At 41.6% G+C, this 20,684-nt stretch overlaps 1 protein-coding gene across 1 annotated transcript in view; it reads left to right on the plus strand.

Moving 5' to 3' along the window:
- Nucleotides 1-6,401, plus strand: part of XK (X-linked Kx blood group antigen, Kell and VPS13A binding protein) — a 60,604-nt gene extending 54,203 nt beyond the window's left edge. Inside the window, exon 3 of the mRNA XM_007184054.2 lies at nt 2,531-6,401. Within this exon, the coding sequence (XP_007184116.2) occupies nt 2,531-3,357 (827 nt within the window). The 3' untranslated portion in view covers nt 3,358-6,401. The remainder of the gene's footprint in view (nt 1-2,530) is intronic.
- The last annotated feature ends 14,283 nt before the right edge of the window (nt 6,402-20,684 follow it).

Raw genomic sequence — 20,684 nt, forward strand, 5'->3', positions numbered from 1 at the left:
TTTGTTATACAGCAGAAACTAACACACCATTTTAAAGCAATTATACCCCAATAAAGATGTTTAGAAAAAAAGATTATTAAGGGCTGTTAGACTTCTATGGCGTGCCACTTAAAAGGGCGGGACCACCAACTGATCCCCTGTTGTGTTGACTGTGGGAAGAGAAGGTTGGGAAATGATGTCAGGAACTTTTCTCCACTTAAGTCTGAATAAGTAGGTATTTGCATAAATATCATCCTAGCCATTCATTAGATAACAGCTTAACTCTAGAGGTAGAAATGTACACTCCAAGCATTTTGTTCAAGCTTCTTGTCTCCCAAGTATATGTCTCCTCCTGGCCCCTTTCTAGGGCGACATTTTGCAGGGAGCACCCAACATTGGGAATGATGATTGAAGTCAGTGATTTCACAGTAATTTCTTAGCATTCTCAGAAGGCTTCAGCAGTTAATTCCTACTAAGCACCAACTGCAATTGCGTAATAATTGGCTAACTCTCTTGATAGAGAAAAAAACGTAATTTGGAAATAATTGACCTAACGAGAAAAATGGATAGACGCTTAAAAAATTGTTTGGGTCATTGCATTGGTAAAAGTAATAAGTAACTTGGAGATAAAGTACCATAAATATAACAGTGTAAATACTGCATGTGTATGAATACATAATTTACATGATAATTTATGCTTAGCTCATATTCTGCATTTGAAGTTATGTTTCTTGTAGTAGAAAAAACAGAAGGACTGAAAGAAAAGGATCCAATACTAGATTCTTAAGGTCTGTAGAAATTTGGAGCCATACATATAAAAGTATATCACCTGGGATAAACCATAATGGAAAAGAATATAAAAAAGAATCTATATGTATAACTGAGTCACTTTGCTGTACAGCAGAAATTAACACATTGTAAATCAACTGTATTTCAATAAAAACAGTGTATCAGCAGTATGTACTGCTTTATAATGCTCCACTGAACTAGCCTCTCAGAAAAAATAACTCAGTCCAATTACTTCCCAGGCTACTCCTGTGATAGTATTTCTATCTTTTAAATTTGATTAGTAGATGACAGTCTTCCCAGAGAATGATATCGATGATTTAAATCAGTGCCAAAAGACTATGAGAGGAGTTGATGCTTTGAGTAAAACTGAGCTTCTCCCAGGCAACTAACTACCCAAGCTTCCAAACTTTTATGCCCATCAAATGTAGATGTTTTCCATTGATTCAGAACTTAAATAAGAAAACGAACCCTTTATTCCCATGCATTTTAAATTATAAGTAAAGACAGTTTTGTTATATGTACGTTGGAGGTAAGCATGGAAGGTATTATCTCAATTTTATGGGCGAGAAAACAGAACCCAGCCAGACTCTCGGTTCCTCCCTGCTCCAATGTTTGGAGGTCGTGGCAGCCTGCAGTAAGTGGTTGTATTTCAGATTTGACCACACAGTCTGTGCTCATGGGTTGGCAGTACATTTTTTAGATAATAGAACTCACAGCCAGCAGTGTCATGCTCTGAGACATAGTACCATGCTCCATTCAAATGAGCCACATCTCGTCCCCTAACAATGCTGCTCAGTATAAACCGGGTAAACCCATTAGCCATCAGTCATTTTAAGGAATAAACAGCTAGAGTTGAGACCTCTTGAAACATTACGGCCTTTTAGACCAAGACAGATTGACTCTCAGTAACAGTGAGGTTCTCGTTTCTTCAGCACTGTATGGAATTTAAGAATATAACTGAAGAGCAAAGAAAAGTGAGCAATCTATAGTCAGTATATAAATTTAAAAGGTCTTGCAGATACAGAGGAACTCATGAACAATTTATTATTGAGTGCTTTCTGTTTCAGTGTCTACACTGGTCTATGTTGAGGGTATCAAGAAGAAATATCAGACATGGTCACTCTTGACTCCTCAGGAGCTTATAAGCTGATTGAGGAAACAAAACGCACCATGTAAAGGACTCTACATATTCAGACAGAGCAGCTGGGGTCTGAAAGGTGTTTTAGTCTCAGTTGACCCTGAAGCAGACCCTGAGACAAGCATTTGAGTGCATGTCTGTCTGGAGGAAGGTATAAGAAGCATGGGAGAAGGGAAGTGAGACAGGGAAGGGAAGGCGGCCAATAAAGGTGACAACGTTGGTATTAGACAACGGTCACCGTGGGTGACTAGAAAGTGATCCTATGAGGAAACACCGGTAAACAGTAGAGAACACACACGTCTGAGTTATTCTACCCAAACGGTAGGGGAACCAGGCTCGTTATATTCCAGCTCTTCTCAGGGCTACGATTGGGGTGTTGAAGGGCTCTCCCAGGGGTATTCATTCCTGGGCACTTCAGCCTGCCCAGCACCTGGGCACAGCAGGCTTCTGCAGCCCTGGGAAAAGCCCTCAGGTGCAGTGAGCAGACACTGACAGCTGGAAGGCAGCCCGTGCACATGCAACAGAGGGGTCCAAGGAATATGGGTAGGGGACTGCCAGCGGCCACCACAGTAGGATTCTTGGTGTAGGTGAGACTTGAGAGCGCTCTTTCTCTTCTCTCCTCAGGTCTCTTCATGGTTCTCTCCCTACTGTCCATCGTGTATGGAGCCTTGCGCTGTAACATCCTAGCCATCAAGATCAAATACGATGAATATGATGTCAAAGTGAAGCCCCTGGCCTATGTCTGTATCTTCCTCTGGAGGAGCTTTGAGATTGCCACTCGAGTCATTGTCCTGGTCCTCTTTACCTCTGTCCTGAAGACCTGGGTGGTGATAGACATACTCATCAACTTCCTCACCTTCCTCTTCTACCCCTGGATCCTCTTCTGGTGCAGCGGCTCCCCCTTCCCTGAGAACATCGAGAAGGCCCTCAGTCGGGTGGGCACCACCATCGTGCTGTGCTTCCTCACCTTACTCTACGCCGGGATCAACATGTTCTGCTGGTCAGCGGTACAGCTGAAAATCAACAACCCCGACCTCATCAGCAAGTCCCAGAACTGGTACCAGCTGCTGGTGTACTACATGTTGAGATTCATCGAGAACGCCTTCCTCCTCCTCATGTGGTATCTTTACAAGACTGACATCTATATGTATGTGTGCGCACCCCTGCTGATCCTGCAGTTGCTCATCGGGTACTGCACGGCCATTCTGTTCATGATCGTGTTCTATCAGTTCTTCCACCCTTGCAAAAAGCTCTTTTCCTCTAGTGTTTCTGAAAGCTTTCAGGAGTGGCTAAAGTGTGCTTGCTGTGACTGCAGGCGGCGGAAATCCTCTGAGTCTGCAGAAAAGACAGATCTAAGGTCACCCGCAGACAGAGAGGAAACCCCTTCTAGCAGTAAAATAAGTTCTATGCCCAGCCAGATCTTGAATGCCGATGAGCTCTTTTCTGCTTAATGGGACCTGAGTCTCTTGAGGCACAGATGTATTGTTTGCTGGGTTGATGCCTGTTCTTCATACAAGTGATGGGCCCTGCACAGTTAACAAAGCAGGACGTTATCTCTCAACTCCTTGTGAGTCTCTCCCCTTTAGAGAGCTCTTGGGCGGGCATGTGGGAACCATGGAGAGAAGCCAGGGAAACCCCTGAGTGTTGCAGGGGCAACCTAAGGCACCACCATTCACAGTTGACCATGTTCTCCCAGGCGTTACTGGCCTTTTCATTGACAAAGTACCCATGATATCTGAGTTGGGCTGGTTAGATCTGTCAGGTAGAATGAGGGCAGGGGCTTACTTGTTTTCTAGTTTTCTGGACTGCTGGTCTAGGTAGCCTAATGTTTTATTATCCCTGAACGTAGTTTTCACCCAAGAGCTGTCTGATGACCACAGATGGTTACTGGGGTTTTGCCATCAGCCACAACATTCCTGTCAGAGTTTTCAGAGAGGGCTGTTCAAGTTTGGTTTTTGAATAGACAGATGTTCCATTTTCATCTCATTCGGGCTCTTTGTACATAACCAACTGTAGCAGCCTTGGCCTGCTATCTCTAATTGACTCAAAAGTCTGGATTTGGAGACTTTATTCTCAAGGATCCATGGATGCAAAGTTGAATTCTAAATTTGGTTATGGAAGCCCTAGAATTTTAGGAAAGTTGTGTTCCTTCAGTATGTTGAAGAAACTCTGGATCAAGAGGGTTGTTAAAATATCAAAGTGATTTAGGCTTTTATAAGCAGAATTCTTACCTTCTTGTGATGGTTTAAGATGAATCTGCTGGAAGGTAGGCTTAACCTCATCGAGGTTCAGTCCTGTCTTACAGTTCTGGGAAATTTCTAGTAGAATTTGCTAGGATTTGCCTTCTTAGGAAAGAAGAAAGTAAAACTCATAGTCTTTACTCCACCTCTTCCTTGCCTGTCAGGAAAGTTTTAGACAAGAGTTACCTTGGTTAACCTAAGTTTTTCTAGAAAACTCCACAGAAATTTCTCACCTAGCATATGTATATAGGCCATTTTAATTTTCATTATTTGAAGGAAAAGGGTTCCCCAACTTCAGTTAGATGTTGACTTAAGAAACTTTTAAATTTTGCAAAGAGCTGACATGACCAGAGATTTTTATCTTTAACTGAATGCATTTTGATTTGGTATGATTATGAGTTAATTTGAATAAGAACTTCAATCTTATCCTCCTACACTCTCCTATCTTCAGTATAATTTCTCCTTTGATCTGGAACCGTATTTCTTTCATAAAAGGATTTGTAGAATATCCTCAGTTGTCTTGGAAAAATGCCTGGATCTAGTACCATTATTTCTACCATAAAAACCTTGATAATGAAACACCTGGGAGCAGGTGACCTGTCACTGACGAGGCTGGACATTGCAGGTCGATCAGGGTTGACAGTCTTAGGACCCATAATGGCTGAACTTTCTGACCCATCGAGTTTCTAACAGCTAGTTTGTCAGGGTACAGGTTAAAATGGTGAGTTTGAGTAGGAGTTGTGGTCAGAATTAGACAGGGATGGAGAGACTGGTACTTCCCCAGCCTTGGTTTGGAAGCCTGTCTCAAGAACCACTACAAAATCTGGGCCTTCAAATACATTTAAAATCATTTTAAGGTAGAATATAGGTAAGCATATTGAGTGACCCCAAACCAAACTGACAGTGATGGTCTGTCACACTCCTAAAGCCCAATTATAAGCCACATTTAAAAGGATAAAGAGGTTTGGTAACTAAATTGAACATTTTGTCATCTTTAACTCTTGATATGCAGATACCCCTGCTTTGGGGCCATATATGTCTAGTCACTTTGGGGAAGAGAAACCACTGCTTTTTTTCTTCATGGCCACAATTTAAGTCATAGTGAACTGAGAAATCTTGTTTTTAAATTATTTGTATTATACCTCTGAAATGGCAAAATTATAGCTCAGACTGCAGAACTAGGTTGCCCTAAAGACAAACAAACCAGCAAATTTCCTCCTATCTTGAGAGTTAAAATGTCTTTTTCAGTAATAATTCCAATTTTTAAAACTCTCCGTGCTTTGTCTAATTAATTATATGCCATAACTTGTCGCAACAGATACTCCAGCTGATTCATTATCATTTGGCTGGATGGAGGTGAAGTGTTTCCTCGAAATATATTGAAATAAGATCATCAAACACGTTTAGACTTTCTTCATTACTGGAGACAGTGCAGTGTAGAGGCTGGCATCTCCCTGTCCAGCCCTGCAAGTGAGTTCATTGTTCTATGCCTCAGTTTCCTCACCCACAAAATTTGCATGAGATACTTGCCCGGGCTACCTCACAAGGTTGTCAGAAGAACAAATTAAATAATAGGTGTGAAAATGCTTTGAAAATATTTTTGAAGTGCCATGCATGTTTAAAGGAGTTGTTTTTATAGTTATTCAAATCCATAACAGGTTATTGTTTTGTTTTGTTTTGTTTACCGTTAGAGAAGAAACAAGTAGCATCATTCACATGAGTGTCTTAAGTGAATATGTCGGCCTTTGGCCTTACGGAAGGACAAGTGTAAAATGGCCTTTATTCTTGGAGAGAACTCAACAGTTGCCCTTTCTCTTACCATCAGTTGCTTATAAAAATTAGCACCCAAACATATGGTACTTGGAGGAAAAAGACCCACTGAAATCTGAGAAATTGCTTTTGATAACAAATGAGCTTATCATTTTTGTATGTCATCTTTCATAAAGGATATAGCAGCATCTTTTGTTAATTTTGCTTTACAATTTGAATGCCTGATCCCGCTAGACTTTAATTGAATGTGGGTATAATTTTTTCAGCCTTGTAAATGGGAAAAATAAACTTTAAAATCGATTGTCAAATACAGCATTTTCTTGGAAACCTCCTTAGAACATTAGTGCTATGGTTATGACTATGTGTCAGTACTCCTCAGCCAGTACATTGTGGATGTGAGCTTTTGCAGGCTGCTTCTCTGCAGCCATTCGCTCTAATAAATATTGTTTATGTTTCTTCATATAATAAATTAATTTTTCAATTTCTCCTTGCTTTTCATTCCTTATACAGTCCTTTCATGGCTTTTTGACGTCAGGGACTATTTTAGAAACAAATTTGAAAATGGTTTTGTTGTGATTAATTATGATTTTGTAACCTCACCTGGAAATTTTGTTTTATAAGCATTTACTCCATTTGTTAAAGCTGCACTGCTGAATACTAAAATTCTGCTCAAACATAAGTGGTATACTGATCCAGAAGTATAAAATATCAAATGAGCGACTTGATATTAACATAAACAAATAGTCAAATTGTAAATGGCAATCTGTGGTTGGAAAAAATATCAGGTTTTTTCTGCATGTCCAAAGGCCTTATGTTTTCTATTGAGGTATAATTGACATATAACATTATATTAGTTTCAGATGTACAACATAATGATTCAATATTTGTATACACTGCAAAATGATAACTGCAATAATTCTATTTACCATTCCATCACCATGCTGTTTATTTCATCCCATGACTTATTTATTTTATAACTGGAAGTTTGTGCCTCTTGATCCCCTCCACCAATTTCGCCCACCCCCCTAACTCCCCTCCCCTCTGGCAACCGCCAATCTGTTCTCTGTATCTATGAGGGGTTTTTTTTGTTTAAGAAAGACAAATACCATATTATTTCACTTATATGTGGAATCTAAAAAACAATCAGTTATTTAAGGGGTCATTTCGGAGCATGAGATAGACAAGGATTGTTGCAATAATTTCCTTTCCTCTGAAGGTGACCTTGCAATTTGGAAAGACTTGGCTATAGGATAAATCTTTTGAAAGAGATCTCTTGGTGTTAAATCAACCCCTTGAGAAAACTGAAGGTCAACAAGTGTAGTGTTTAAGTAGGTCAATGCAAAATTACTTCATTTGGTGTTTGTAAATGTTTTATTTTGAAATACTTTCAATCTAATAGAAGAGCCTTAAGAATAGTGCAAAGAATTCATTTATCCTTCAATCAGTTTCACCTATTAATATTTTGTAATGTTTGCTTTATAATTCTTACTTTCCCTCTTTTGACCCTTTATTCCTAAATACTTCAGTGTGTATTCTCTTATACTCTGAACAAAGGCATTCTCTTACATAGCCACAGAATGATGATCTCATTCTGGAAATTCAACATGGATACAATACTAGTATCTAATCTAGAGTTCATATTCCATTTAACAATTGTACCAATTACTTCATTTGTTTTCACAAAGCTTCCCTAACAATATGAATCTACTCAGCCCTCTTTTATGGGTTCTCTTTATTTAAAGTTATGAGTAAATTTAAACTTCCCTATGAATGCTCTGAAAACTATAGCAGACTTTGAAAATCTATTTGAAGAAAACATGCATGTTATCAGTACTAATAGCTTAAAAGCATAAATTTGGGATGTTTACTGGCAAACTGTGGGTAATTCTTTTTCATGAATCTCCATTTTAACCACCAAGTGTTGACTGCTTAATATATGAACCTGTAGCTCACGCCCTGCCCCTGCCCCACTGTGATAGTTCATTTTACAGTGTTCAGGCCCAAGTTTGTAAAGATTTGGAAGGGGGTGAGGGAAGTACAGTATATATTATTCCTCCATGACCATATTTCTCTGGGTGCCCCCTTCCAGGAGACTGTATTCTCTGTGAACATCTTTCCAGCTGGGAAAGAGCTCAGAAATACCAACTCTACACTATATGAGTGATGTTTTGAGCCTCTTCTCTTTTTCAAAAAAGGCACTTCATATCAGCAGAGATTTCTACAGAGCTGAGAATTCAGAAACATTCCTGATCCCTTCTTTCCCAGCGCACAAGATACCCTATCAGACTAGGTCCCTAACCTGCTAAGAAGGTGTGTCCGCTGCAGAAGCCTGCCTGAGGGGACGCCTCCCTGTCACCCTCTCTGTGTGGTTGTTTCTCTGGAAATTATCGGGCCGAGGACGTCTAAAACAGTGCAGGTTTAAGCAGGGTTTGGTACCCAGAGCATCTTTGAGGAGTATACAGCAGGATGCAGCAGCAGCATCTCTTGGCAGCAGGTTATCAGAAAACTTCTCACCCAGACTCCCCTGTGTGAGGTTTCAGCATTTGCCTCCTGCCAAGGAGAGATTCATCCAGAGAGATTTTGAGATTCTGCCTGTGCTTCTGCTTCCTCCCTGCCTCCCATCCTGAATTAATTCTCTCTCTCCGAATGATGAGTTCCTGATTGAAGCCTGATTAGCCTGTTTCCTAGAGCCCTGGGAATATCATCCTCCATAGACATCTGCATTATGCCTACTGGTTTAATTTCTTATCAGTCGGCTTCCTATTTTAATTACCTAAATTCGACAGTTAATGAGTCAGGTTCTCAGGAGCGATAGCACTCAAGAAACAAAACAGGATTTAGAAATTCTATTTTGGAGTGGTGCTTCAGGACCATCCCCACCACCACCCCAGTGCAGAGGAGACTGCTTCCCTGGTGGCGCCTTCTCCTGACAAGGTGACCTTCTTAAGTGGAGTGGCAGAATTTTTTAGAACAACGATGCCCAGCTGTAGAGCTGCAGACCTCCAAGAACTGCAGAGGCATTGCACTCCTCTCCACTAACTAGGGATGTTTGACACTATCCAGAGATGTCTGACACGCATTTGTACAATTGCCTTTCACACCCATGGGGATGCTGTTGTGATAGAACAGGACTGATTAAAAGTGTCACTGTATTTAAAGTAACTTCGTCATCACCCCTCGAGTCCCTACCATGAACAGATGTTAAAAATTCAACCACCATCATGTGGGAAGTCACCTTAAAAGACGTCCTTTGTAATTGAAAATGTTGGGAATTATTTTCTTTTCATTTTTATTGGGGGTATAGTTGATTTATAATGCTGTGTTAGTTTCAGGTGTACAGCAAAGTGAATCTGTTATACATATGCATATATCCACTCTTTTTGAGATTCCTTTCCCGTATAGGCCATTATAGAGTATTGAGTAGAGTTCCCTGTGCTATACGGTAGGTCCTTACTAGTTATCTATTTTATATATACTAGTGTGTATGTGTCAATCCCAATCTCCAAATGTATCCCTCCCTGTTCGGGATTATTACCCTAGAAAGTTTTTTCACTGACAGAATATTTTCTCAGGTGTACTTACAGTCTACTCTTTTCCTTTAATTTTTAAATGTATTTTTTTTAATTTTATTTTATTTTTATACAGCAGATTTTTTTTAACGTCTTTATTGGAGTATAATTGCTTTACAATGGTGTGTTAGTTTCTGCCTTATAACAAAGTGAATCAGTTATACATATACATATGTCCCCATATCTCTTCCCTCTTGCATCTCCCTCCCTCCCACCCTCCCTATCCCACCCCTCTAGGTGGTCACAAAGCACAGAGCTGATCTACCTGTGCTATGCGGCTGCTTCCCACTAGCTATCTATTTTACGTTTGGTAGTGTATATATGTCCATGCCACTCTCTCACTTTGTCCCAGCTTACCCTTCCCCCTCCCGTATCCTCAAGTCCATTCTCTAGTAGGTCTGCATCTTTATTCCCGTCTTGCCCCTAGGTTCTTCATGACCTTTTTTTTTGTTTTAGATTCCATATATAAGTGTTAGCATACGGTATTTGTTTTTCTCTTTCTGACTTACTTCACTCTGTATGACAGATTCTAGGTCCATCCACCTCACTACAAATAACTCAATTTCCTTTCTTTTTATGGCTGAGTAATATTCCATTGTATATATGTGCCACATCTTCTTTATCCATTCATCCAATGATGGACCCTTAGGTTGCTTCCATGTCCTGGCTATTGTAAATACAGCTGCAATGAGCATTGTGGTACATGACCCTTTTTGAGTTATGGTTTTCTCAGGGTATATGCCCAGTAGTGGGATTGCTGGGTCGTATGGTAGTTCTATTTTTAGTTTTTTAAGGAACCTCCATACCATTCTCCATAGTGGCTGTATCAATTTACATTCCCACCAACAGTGCAAGAGGGTTCCCTTTTCTCCACACCCTCTCCAGCATTTATTGTTTGTAGATTTTTTGATGATGGCCATTCTGACTGGTGTGAGATGATAGCTCATTGTAGTTTTGATTTGCATTTCTCTAATGATTAATGATGTTGAGCATCCTTTCATGTGTTTGTTGGCAATCTGTATATCTTCTTTGGAGAAATGTCTATTTAGGTCTTCTGCCCATTTTTGGATTGGGTTGTTTGTTTTTTTGATACTGAGCTGCATGAACTGCTTGTAAATTTTGGAGATTAATCCTTTGTCAGTTGCTTCATTTGCAAATATTTTCTCCCATTCTGAGGGTTGTCTTTTGGTCTTGTTTCTGGTTTCCTTTGCTGTGCAAAAGATTTTAAGTTTCATTACGTCCCATTTGTTTATGTTTGTTTTTATTACCATTTCTCTAGGAGGTGGGTCAAAAAGGGTCTTGCTGTGATTTATGTCACAGAGTGTTCTTCCTATGTTTTCCTCTAAGAGTTTGATAATGTCTGGTCTTACATTTAGGCCTTTAATCCATTTTGAGTTTATTTTTGAGTATGGTGTTAGGGAGTGTTCTAATTTCATTCTTTTACATGTAGCTGTCCAGTTTTCCCAGCACCACTTATTGAAGAGGCTGTCTTTTCTCCACTGTATATGCTTGCCTCCTTTATCAAAGATAAGGTGACCATATGTGTGTGGGTTTATCTCTGGGCTTTCTGTCCTGTTCCATTGATCTATATTTCTGTTTTTGTGCTAAACATATTTTTATTTTTTTAAGTTTTTTAATTTTAAAATTTTATTTATTTATTTATTTATTTATTTTTGGCTTCTTCGTTGCGGTGTGCGGACTTCTCATTGCAGTGGCTTCTGTTGTTGTGGAGCCTGGGCTCTAGGCATGTGGGCTTCAGTAGTTGTGGCTCGTGGGCTCTAGAGCACAGACTCAGTAGTTGTGGCACATGGCCTTAGTCGCTCCACGGCATGTGGGATCTTCCTGGACCAGGGTTGGAACCTGTGTCCCTTGCATTGGCAGGCGGATTCTTAAGCACTGAGCCCAGGGAAGCCCTACTCTTTTCCTTTTGAAATGAGGTTTGTTCACACACAAATCGCTTGGCTCCTCTCATTTCCAGCTTGAGTCAAGAGATGAGAAAATCTTTTTATTTTAAAAATGTAATGTGAATTGGTGAGTATTCTACCTTCAAAAAGTCAATTATGCTGTTAAGGTGAAATGCTTTTACAATCTCCAAGCACTAAAAAAATGTATATTAATATCATGATAACCATCAAAATAATGAAATGATTTCTAGACATTCTTCAGTTCACCCCCCCCCCATTCACCTCCTTGGCCTTATCAGAAATTCTATCAAGGTGCTTTCAGCTGCAATTTGTAGAACACCTGATTAGAAGTGGCTTAAACAATAGGATTTTGTTATCTGACCTAGCAAGTTTTATTGCTTCATCTTCACATTTGTCTCTTTATGATTGCAAGATGACAGTCTGGGCTCCAGGCATCACATTTACACAACTGAATCCAAAAGAAGAAAAAACAATTTCCCTTTGGGTATCTCTATTCTTTAAGGAGGAAAATCTTTTCCTAGAAGCCACCAACCCCCTCCAGCAGAATTCCCCAAATTTCTTATTGGCTGGAGTTGTCACATCCTTACCTCTAAAGCTGTCTCTCGCAAGGAGAATGACATTGTCATGATTTCCTTTGACTACACAGCATTCACCCCTTGGGGCTGGCAAAGGGGCCACCATCCTTTAGCTTACGGGAGGAAGAACACCCACAAAAATAGGGTTCTGCAGACAACAACGAGTGGGGAAAACAGCCATTTGCTGGGCAACCTGACATTTCACTGTCATTTTTAAAAAATAAAGGTTCAGTTAAGATGATGACTTGGGGAAGAATATGAAAGCTCCCTAACCCTCTTTCCAAAAAAAAAAAAAAATCCTGTTCTTATCTCCTTTTGCATTATATGTCCCTGGTTAGGAAACTCTCAGCTATTTACAATAGCCAGGACATGGAAGCAACCTAAACGTCCATCGACAGATGAATGGATAAAGAAGATGTGGCACATATATACAATGGAATATTACTCAGCCATAAAAAGAAACGAAATTGAGTTATTTGTAGTGAGGTGGATGGACCTAGAGTCTGTCATACAGAGTGAAGTAAGTCAGAAAGAGAAAAACAAATACCGTGTGCTAACACTTATATATGGAATCTGAAAAAAAAAAAAAAGGTCATGAAGAACCTAGGGGCAAGACGGGAATAAAGATGCAGACCTACTAGAGAATGGACTTGAGGACACGGGAGGGGGAAGGGTAAGCTGGGACAAAGTGAGAGAGTGGCATGGACATATATACACTACCAAACGTAAAATAGATAGCTAGTGGGAAGCAGGCGCATAGCACAAGGAGATCAGCTCGGTGCTTTGTGACCACCTAGAGGGGTGGGATAGGGAGGGTTGGAGGGAGACGCAAGAGGGAGGAGATATGGGAATATATGTATATGTATAGCTGACTCACTTTGTTATAAAGCAGAAACTAGCACACCACTGTAAAGCAATTATACTCCAATAAAGATGTTTAAAAAATTTTTTAAATAATTAAAAAAAAAGAAGCTCTCAGGAAGAAGTCATGTACTGAATAAATAGGGGCAGTTACATCCAATTATCTTGTGAGAATGCCCACTAGTTGGATTGTCTTTGTGTCACCGGCGTGAAATTGTGGGTCTGTGGGCATCTAAGAGAAGCGGGGAAGAGAATTCTCATCTCTGGAGAATCAGGAGTCCTAGAGGTTAGAGGGGGAAACCAGATATTCATTCATTAGTTCAACAGGTATTTGAAGAGTACCCCTGTGTGCCAGGTGCTGGGCTAGGCACTGAGAGTAGACTGGCGAGTAGGATACTAGCCCTCGTTTCCAGAGCTCACAGTCTCTGCAGAGTCAGACACCCAACCTGGTGATCTCAATGCACTGAGATAAGCGCTATGATGGGACTATTACCCAGGAGGTCCGAGGGACAGAGATAAGGAGCCCAGATCTGGTCTTGGAGGTCCAGAGAAATTCACAGAGAAAGTGGCATAAAATCTCAGACCAGAGATGAATTTAGCCTGAAGTTTATAAAGCTTAAGCCTCAGGCCCCGCAGTGAATGCTGGAAGTTGTAGCACTTTCTAGGCAGCAAGGAGAAATCAGGATGCAATTAGAAAGCACATTTACTAAGCCTTGCTGCCACATTGTCCAAACAGATCACAGAGGGAAGGGATTGGAATCTCTAAGTCGCCAGTAATTTGTTGTGATCTTCATTCTGAATATTCTTTCATTTTATACCTAATTTTGAATTCATGTTTTTTAATCTTTTTTTTCAAAGCCTCTCCCCAGACCAAACTAAGTTTAAGGCCCCATAAAACTTTGATCTGCCTCTGCTTGAGATCTGAAACATGAGTAGGTGTTTGCCTGGTGAAGGCAGTGGAAAGAATATTCCTGGTAAAGGGAACACCATGTGCAAAAGCCCGGAATCAGTAAAAAGGACATTTATAATCAGGGAACGGCTCGTAGGTCAGTGTTGCTGGAACCTGGGAGAAAAAAATGATAGTGTTGACACGAGCTAGGTACTCTGCTAAGCGTCGTATCCACGTGACCACTTTGATTCCTCTCCACGATCCTATGTGACCGTTACTGCAATTATTTCCATTTTACAGAAAAGGAAGCCGAGACTAGTGAGATAAAGGAACTTTCCTGTGGTTGCACAGTAAGTAGTATGGTTAGGAGTCAAGCTCAACAGTGTCTGGTGCCAAAGCTCAAGCATTTAATCACTAGGCTCTCCTGACTCCTAAACTTTGCCCAAACTGCAATTGTGGTTAAGTCTGGCAGATGCTGGAGACCGAGGGAAGAAGCAAGCCTGGTGGCATTTCCCGGGGTACCCTGGAATGAAGGGGCAGAGTACGTATAAGGCAGCCCTTACTCAGTAGGGAGGAGGCGTTTCTGCTGGGGCCTCAGCAGGGGGGCTGAGGCAGGGTACCCCCCCCCATAGCTCCCAGCACTGAAGAGCGATAACGGGGCCACTGGGCTGAAACCATGAGGGTCCCAGAGGAAAGAACTCTGGGTTGAAGTCCTGTTCTTCTACAACAACATTTCTACTCAGGGCCACTGTCCTCTTTTCCCAGAAAAACTGATAGGACTTCTCAAGGCCAACTAGTGAGGCACAGCACAGGTGAGCCCCAAACCTGGTTTATCAAGTCATTTTTTTGTTCTTTGGAAGCAAAGAAGTTAACACCGCTTAAGTAGATAAATGAGAAAAAAATATTTTCTTCAAACTGATGTTTAGGAGGGAGACGATTAAGTGCTTACATTGTAGAGGAAGAGTTTGGTTAAGGGGTCATAGTGACATTTGATGGTGTCAGGCCAGAGCCTAAGAAAGACTTCAGTCCTGACCCAGACCATTCACCTCTTTCTTCAAAGTCCCCAAGGACAGTGTTTCCTGAGAGAAAGAAGCAAGAGCTTTTATTATCTCCCCCGAGCCTGATGTAGCTGGTCTGACACATCTAGAAGAATCCTTCTCTCCACAGCAGACTGTTAGACCTACCCCATGGATTTTGTGTTACTGCCAATACTCAACTCTTGGAACTACAGGACAAATTGGGGGGAAATCACCACCTGTGCCAGAGGGTACATCTTTCACCTGTAAAGGGCTTAATTAAGTGGATGAATCCTGGCCCTGCAATCTGACCAGTCAGCTCTGGGCATCTTGAAGTAGAGAGAGGGTCCCAAGAGTTGTGAAAGGAGGCAGAGTGGTATTCTTCAGCCACCAGGGTCATAACCTCTCTCCTAGTACCGTGAGTTACAGGAAAAGAAAAAAGATCCCAATTCCCCTGCCTGAATGTTGACCTTACTTTTTCCAGTCTTCTCTACTTTCTCTGAAAAGATGATTCTGAAGGAAACAGATAAGTAAGGTTTCTATTAGGTCCCGAAGAACTACTCAGGTAAGGCAGGACCCAGGGCTACCTGGGATTACAGGAGGAAACAAATATTACATTCTCAGGGCCGTGATATCATCAAGGTATTTCCAAAGGGAAATACATTTTATGCTAAAATGTCATCTCCTTGGATAGCATTCTGATTCAGCATCTAATAGTCGTGAATGCCACGATTTCTAAATCAGTATGGCAGCCATTAGCCACGTGTGATTACTGAGCACTTGAAATGTTCCTAGTCTGAGTTGAAATGCGTTGTAAATGTAAAACACATGTCAGATTTCCAAGACTTAGTACCAAAAACATAGAACTTTTTTATTAATAATGTTTATGTTTGATGTGTTACAATGATAATATTTTGGATATATTGGGCTAAATATGGGATTTATTAACATTAGGTTCACCCCATCTAGTTACTTCTTTAATGTGGCTGTTAGGAAATTTAAAATGTCATATGCGGTTGGCATTTGTGGTTTGTGTCCTGTTGGACAGTGCTGTTCTAGACGTTTGGAAAGCTGGATGCCTTGAAGACCTGCTTTTCTGTGAAGAATGCTAAGTGCACCACAAAAATGTCAGGTCAGCCAGGTCTCATTCTTGGATATCATTTTCCTCCCCTCGTGTCAGGAAAATTGTATTTGCAGTAAGAACAGGTAGCCCTCACTCTACTATTTCTGTGTTCAAACAGGGCGTCCTGAGCAATGGGGCCCATGTTTTCCTGTATAGTGGTTCTCAGCCTAGGCTGCCTGTTAGAATCACCTGGGGGCTTTAGAAAATTCTGAAGTCAGGCTACACTCCAGACTACTTGAGGTAAAGTGTGGGAGTGTGACCCGGGCATCAGGGTTTTTCTAAAGTTCCCGCAGGTGATTACATTGCAGCTGGGCTCTCCAGCATTCCAGAAATCTTGCTGTATAAGAAAGGCAGGTGTCTGGGGCTTAACAGCAGATGAATATTTCATCAGATATATGTGTCGAAAGGTAACAGAATCACTGATTTCCTCACACTTAGCCAAGTAAAATGGAGCTTCTTTATATTCTAGAATGGACCCCCCATCCCCATTTGGTGCACACACACCAAAAAACCCCAAACAAAACAAAACTTTGCTAAGCTGGTTGTCTCCATCTGGGCTAAATTGAATACTCTCTTTGGAATAACTGGACATCTTAGACTTAAAATGCTCTGTCTTTCATTTTTTTAAACTTTATTGAAGTATAGTTGTTTTACAATGTTGTGTTCATTTCTGCTGTACAGCAAAGTGATTCAGTTATACATATACATATATATTCTTTTTCATATTCTTTTCCATTATGGTTTCTTACAGGATATTGAACACAGTTCCCTGTGCTATACAGTGGGACCTTGTTTATTTTATATATAGTGGTTTGTATCTGCTAATCCCAAACTCCTAATTTATCCCTCCTCCACCCCCCTTCCCCCTTGGGAACCACAAGTCTGTTCTCTATGTCTGTGAGTCTGTTTCTGTTTCGTATATAAGTTCATTTGTGTCACATTTTAGATTCCACATATAAGTGATGTCATGTGATATTTGTCTTTCTCTGTCTGACTTACTTCACCTAGTATGATAATGTCTAGGTCCGTCCATGTTTCTGCAAACAACATTATTTCCTTCATTTTTATGGCTGAGTAGTATTCCATTGTATATATGTACCAAATCTTTTATTTAATTTTTATTTTATTTTTTTATACAGCAGGTTCTTATTAGTTATCTATTTTATACAATTAGTGTATACATGTCAATCCCAATCTCCCAATTCATCCCACCACCACCCCTCCCCCCCACTTTCCCCCCTTGGTGTCCGTACGTTTGCTCTCTACATCTGTGTCTATTTCTGCCTTGCAAACCAGTTCATCTGTACCATTTTTCTAGATTCCACATATATTAGTTAACATATGATATTTGTTTTTCTCTTTCTGACTTATGACAGTCTCTAGGTCCATCCATGTCTCTACAAATGACCCAATTTTGTTCCTTTTTATGGCTGAGTAATATTCCATGGTATATATGTACCACATCTTCTTTATCCATTCCTCTGTCAATGGACATTTAGGATGCTTCCATGTCTTGACTATTGTAAATAGTGCTGGTATGAACATTGGGGTGCGTGTATCTTTTCAAATTATAGTTTTCTCCAGATGTATGCCTAGGAGTGGGATTGCAGGATCATATATGGTGGTTCTATTTTTAGGTTTTAAAGGAACCTCCATACTGTCCTCCATAGTGGCTGTATCAATTTACATTCCCACCAACAGTGTAGAAGGGGGTTCCATTTTCTCCACACCCTCTCCAGCATTTATTGTTTGTAGACTTTTTAATGATGGCCATTCTGAGTGGTGTGAGGTGGTACCTCATTGTAGTTTTGCTTTGCATTCCTCTAATAATTAGCGATGTTGAGCAGCTTTTCTTGTGCCTGTTGTCCATCTGTATGTCTTCTTTGGAGAAATGTCTATTTAGGTCTTCTGCCCATACATAAAACGCTCTGTCTTTCAGGATGCCTTCCCTGCCCTCCACCTTTACTAAGATGGCGGTACTCCTGTGTGGGGGAGACACTGTGTGCAACCGACCTCTTGGCGGAGGGGCACCTGAACCTTCTGGCCTGAGGCTGGTCCTGGGGCCAGGTCAGGCCAGTGTTAGCTCACACCTGGGCCCTACACTTTCTGCTGGGGCTGCTGCCCAGGTGTGAAGCTGGTGAGACCCATCCTCTGCTGCCTTCCTTGGCCTTCCTCTGCTCACTGTGAGCTACAGACCCCGGAGCCAGCACCATTCCCTCCTCCGGGGCCTGCGACTGCTCCACAGGGGGTACATTGAAGGCTTTCGGCCTCAGCTTCACATCCCACCTCCCCGGCAAGGCAGGGCTTCTGGATCCCTAAGGCCACACCAGAGGGCAAGTCCCTGCCCTCTCTCTGTCTGACCTCGCCTCCTCCTTGGTAACTTGTGATTAGGTTGGGCCTTGGACAAGCGTCCCTCAGAGAGTCACCAATGCGAAGAGAAGCACAAGCAAGCCCCTAATCTCTCAACTGATTCCATATGTCCCTTCCCAGGCTGAGGATGCAGGGTACTCCCTCTTCCCACAGCTCCCCCTGCGGGCCCACCGCCCACCTCCTCTCCCTCACGGCCCACTTTTCTCTGGGACAGCAAGTCTGTTCTAGGTGACCCAGGCTGAAATAGTGTCCTTTCTGCTCTGCCAGAGGCCTCAGCCCTCTAGGATTTGCTTTTGATGTGCTCAGTGAGAACCAAAGAACTTAGAGAATGGTTCTCACAATGAAGCCTGGCTTTCAAGATCATGGCTACAACTCAAAAAACTCTTCTTTTTGCCAACCTCCAATGGCAACACTACCTTCCTCTCTTAGGTGCTAGCATCAATCACATCCCTCCATTCCCCCGTCGCAGGCCAACGCTGCCTCAGCGTGACTAGGGACAGGGTCAGCCACATGGAAATGCAAAAAAGCCTACTAATGTGCATTTTAAGGTATGGTTATTACTATAATTATATAGGAGCAGTTTATTGAGGACCAGGTCCTGTTCTGTGTGCTTTACATGAATTAAGTCATCTTAATCCTGATCACCACCTAATAAGCAAACAGGCACAGAGAGGTTAAGTAACTTGCCCAAAGTCACACAGCTGTCAAGATCAACTAGGGATTTGAATGTAGACCGGCTCCAGAGTCTATGTCCTTAACCTCTTCTCTCCCTTCATGAGGCCCCTTACCCTCTGCACACTCCCCACTTCTCTTCTTGAGAGACACAAAGGTGAAGAGCTCCCAGAAAACATTCTTTGGACATGGGAGGTCCAGGATATCTCATTACCAAAATGCTTTTTGGAAGGAGCTGGAATACAATATTTAAAAAGTAAATATATGTGCAGGAAGACGATTCAGTTGAGTTTATTATCCATCATCAAAACTCTCCCTCCCAACAGTATTTAGTCTGTCTCTGTGGAGTCCAAGTCCTTGCTTCAGGCGCTGTTGAACTCCAGACACCTCCATTAACCTAGTTTGGCTTATTATGAAATGTTTCCACCCTCACTCCTTAGCCTCCCTCATGACTGCCTCCTAATTCCTTCTGTTCATCAACTATACTAGGCCCTGCACAATTGACAACATGTTCTGATGAGATTATATATTGTTTTCTGATTGTGTCCTACATGTGTATTTTATTTCTCCAACTTGGGGATACAGTAGGGAGCACAGAGAAGGGGCTCAGTACATATTTGTATATTGATTCACTTAGGAAAAAATAAGTTATCTCTACTTGCTTACCCTTCGAATCTTTGAAACTTAAATTCAATCTCTGGCTTCCTTTGTATTTCAAATATATGCACTGCGCTCTGTGCTAAACTGCCTGGGTTGAGATTTTAGTACTGCCAGTTCCTTGCTGAGTGGCTTTGGGCTAGATGCATTCACCCTCCATGCCTCATTTTCCACAAATAGAAAATGGGGATATAATTGCACTATCTCATAAGGTTGGCGTGAGGAGTAAATGAGATAATACGCATTGAACAATTAGACTAGCTCCTGGCACGTCGTAAACGTTCAATAAATGTCAGCTATAAAAAAATGGATGCATGTTCCTCGTTTACCTTACAATCTCACTTCTGCTACCCTCTAGTTGTAGCACACATTTACATGCACGTGACAAAACACAATATTTTAAAGATTTTAAATTTTCTATCCATTCACCCATTTCCTCACATTTTTCAAATACTGTGTGTGATTTTCAAAGGAACCCCTCGACGGTCACATTGTCCTGGCCACCAGGTGGCAGTGTTGTTCAGTCAGGTACAGAATATTGGCAGTTGCCTTAACGCTGGGACCTGGCATGAGCTTAGGACACTGTTTCAGAACATGTTCTAATTTTCTCCCTCCTGTTTACTTTCCTTGTCCTGTGGCTGGCTGTTTCTTTCCTCCTTCTTCTTTTCCTCTCTACTGTTTGACCCACCTCCATTATACATCTGACGGCCTCCTCAAATATGCACCTTGCAGACTGTGGCCTGGCAGAAATATGGTTGAGGCTTCCATACCACCCAGCAAGGTTTTGACCAGAAATAATGTTTTTTTAAAGAGCCACCTTGAACATCCTGGAAGATTAAAGGTTAAATCACTAAATAGTAAATCACTAAAGGGGCAAGAAAGGCAAGTGCCCCCCTGGTCTCCCCACTCCCGTCTCTCCCCTCCTCTGCACTCCAAGCCCACGTCCGGGCCACGGTGACCAATCCTGACATTCGGTGGCCACCCTGACACTCTCCATGGCTTCAGAGTCCTTCCCAGCACCGCTCTCCTTGAAGTTTCTGGTAACCAACAGGCCAGCAAGCCAAACCCATGTTTACCGTCTCAGGTAGAGCAAGCTTCTGGGTTCGAGTGT

The sequence above is a fragment of the Balaenoptera acutorostrata genome, chromosome X (assembly GCF_949987535.1).
Source record: "Balaenoptera acutorostrata chromosome X, mBalAcu1.1, whole genome shotgun sequence".
NCBI classification, from domain to species: Eukaryota; Metazoa; Chordata; class Mammalia; order Artiodactyla; family Balaenopteridae; genus Balaenoptera; species Balaenoptera acutorostrata.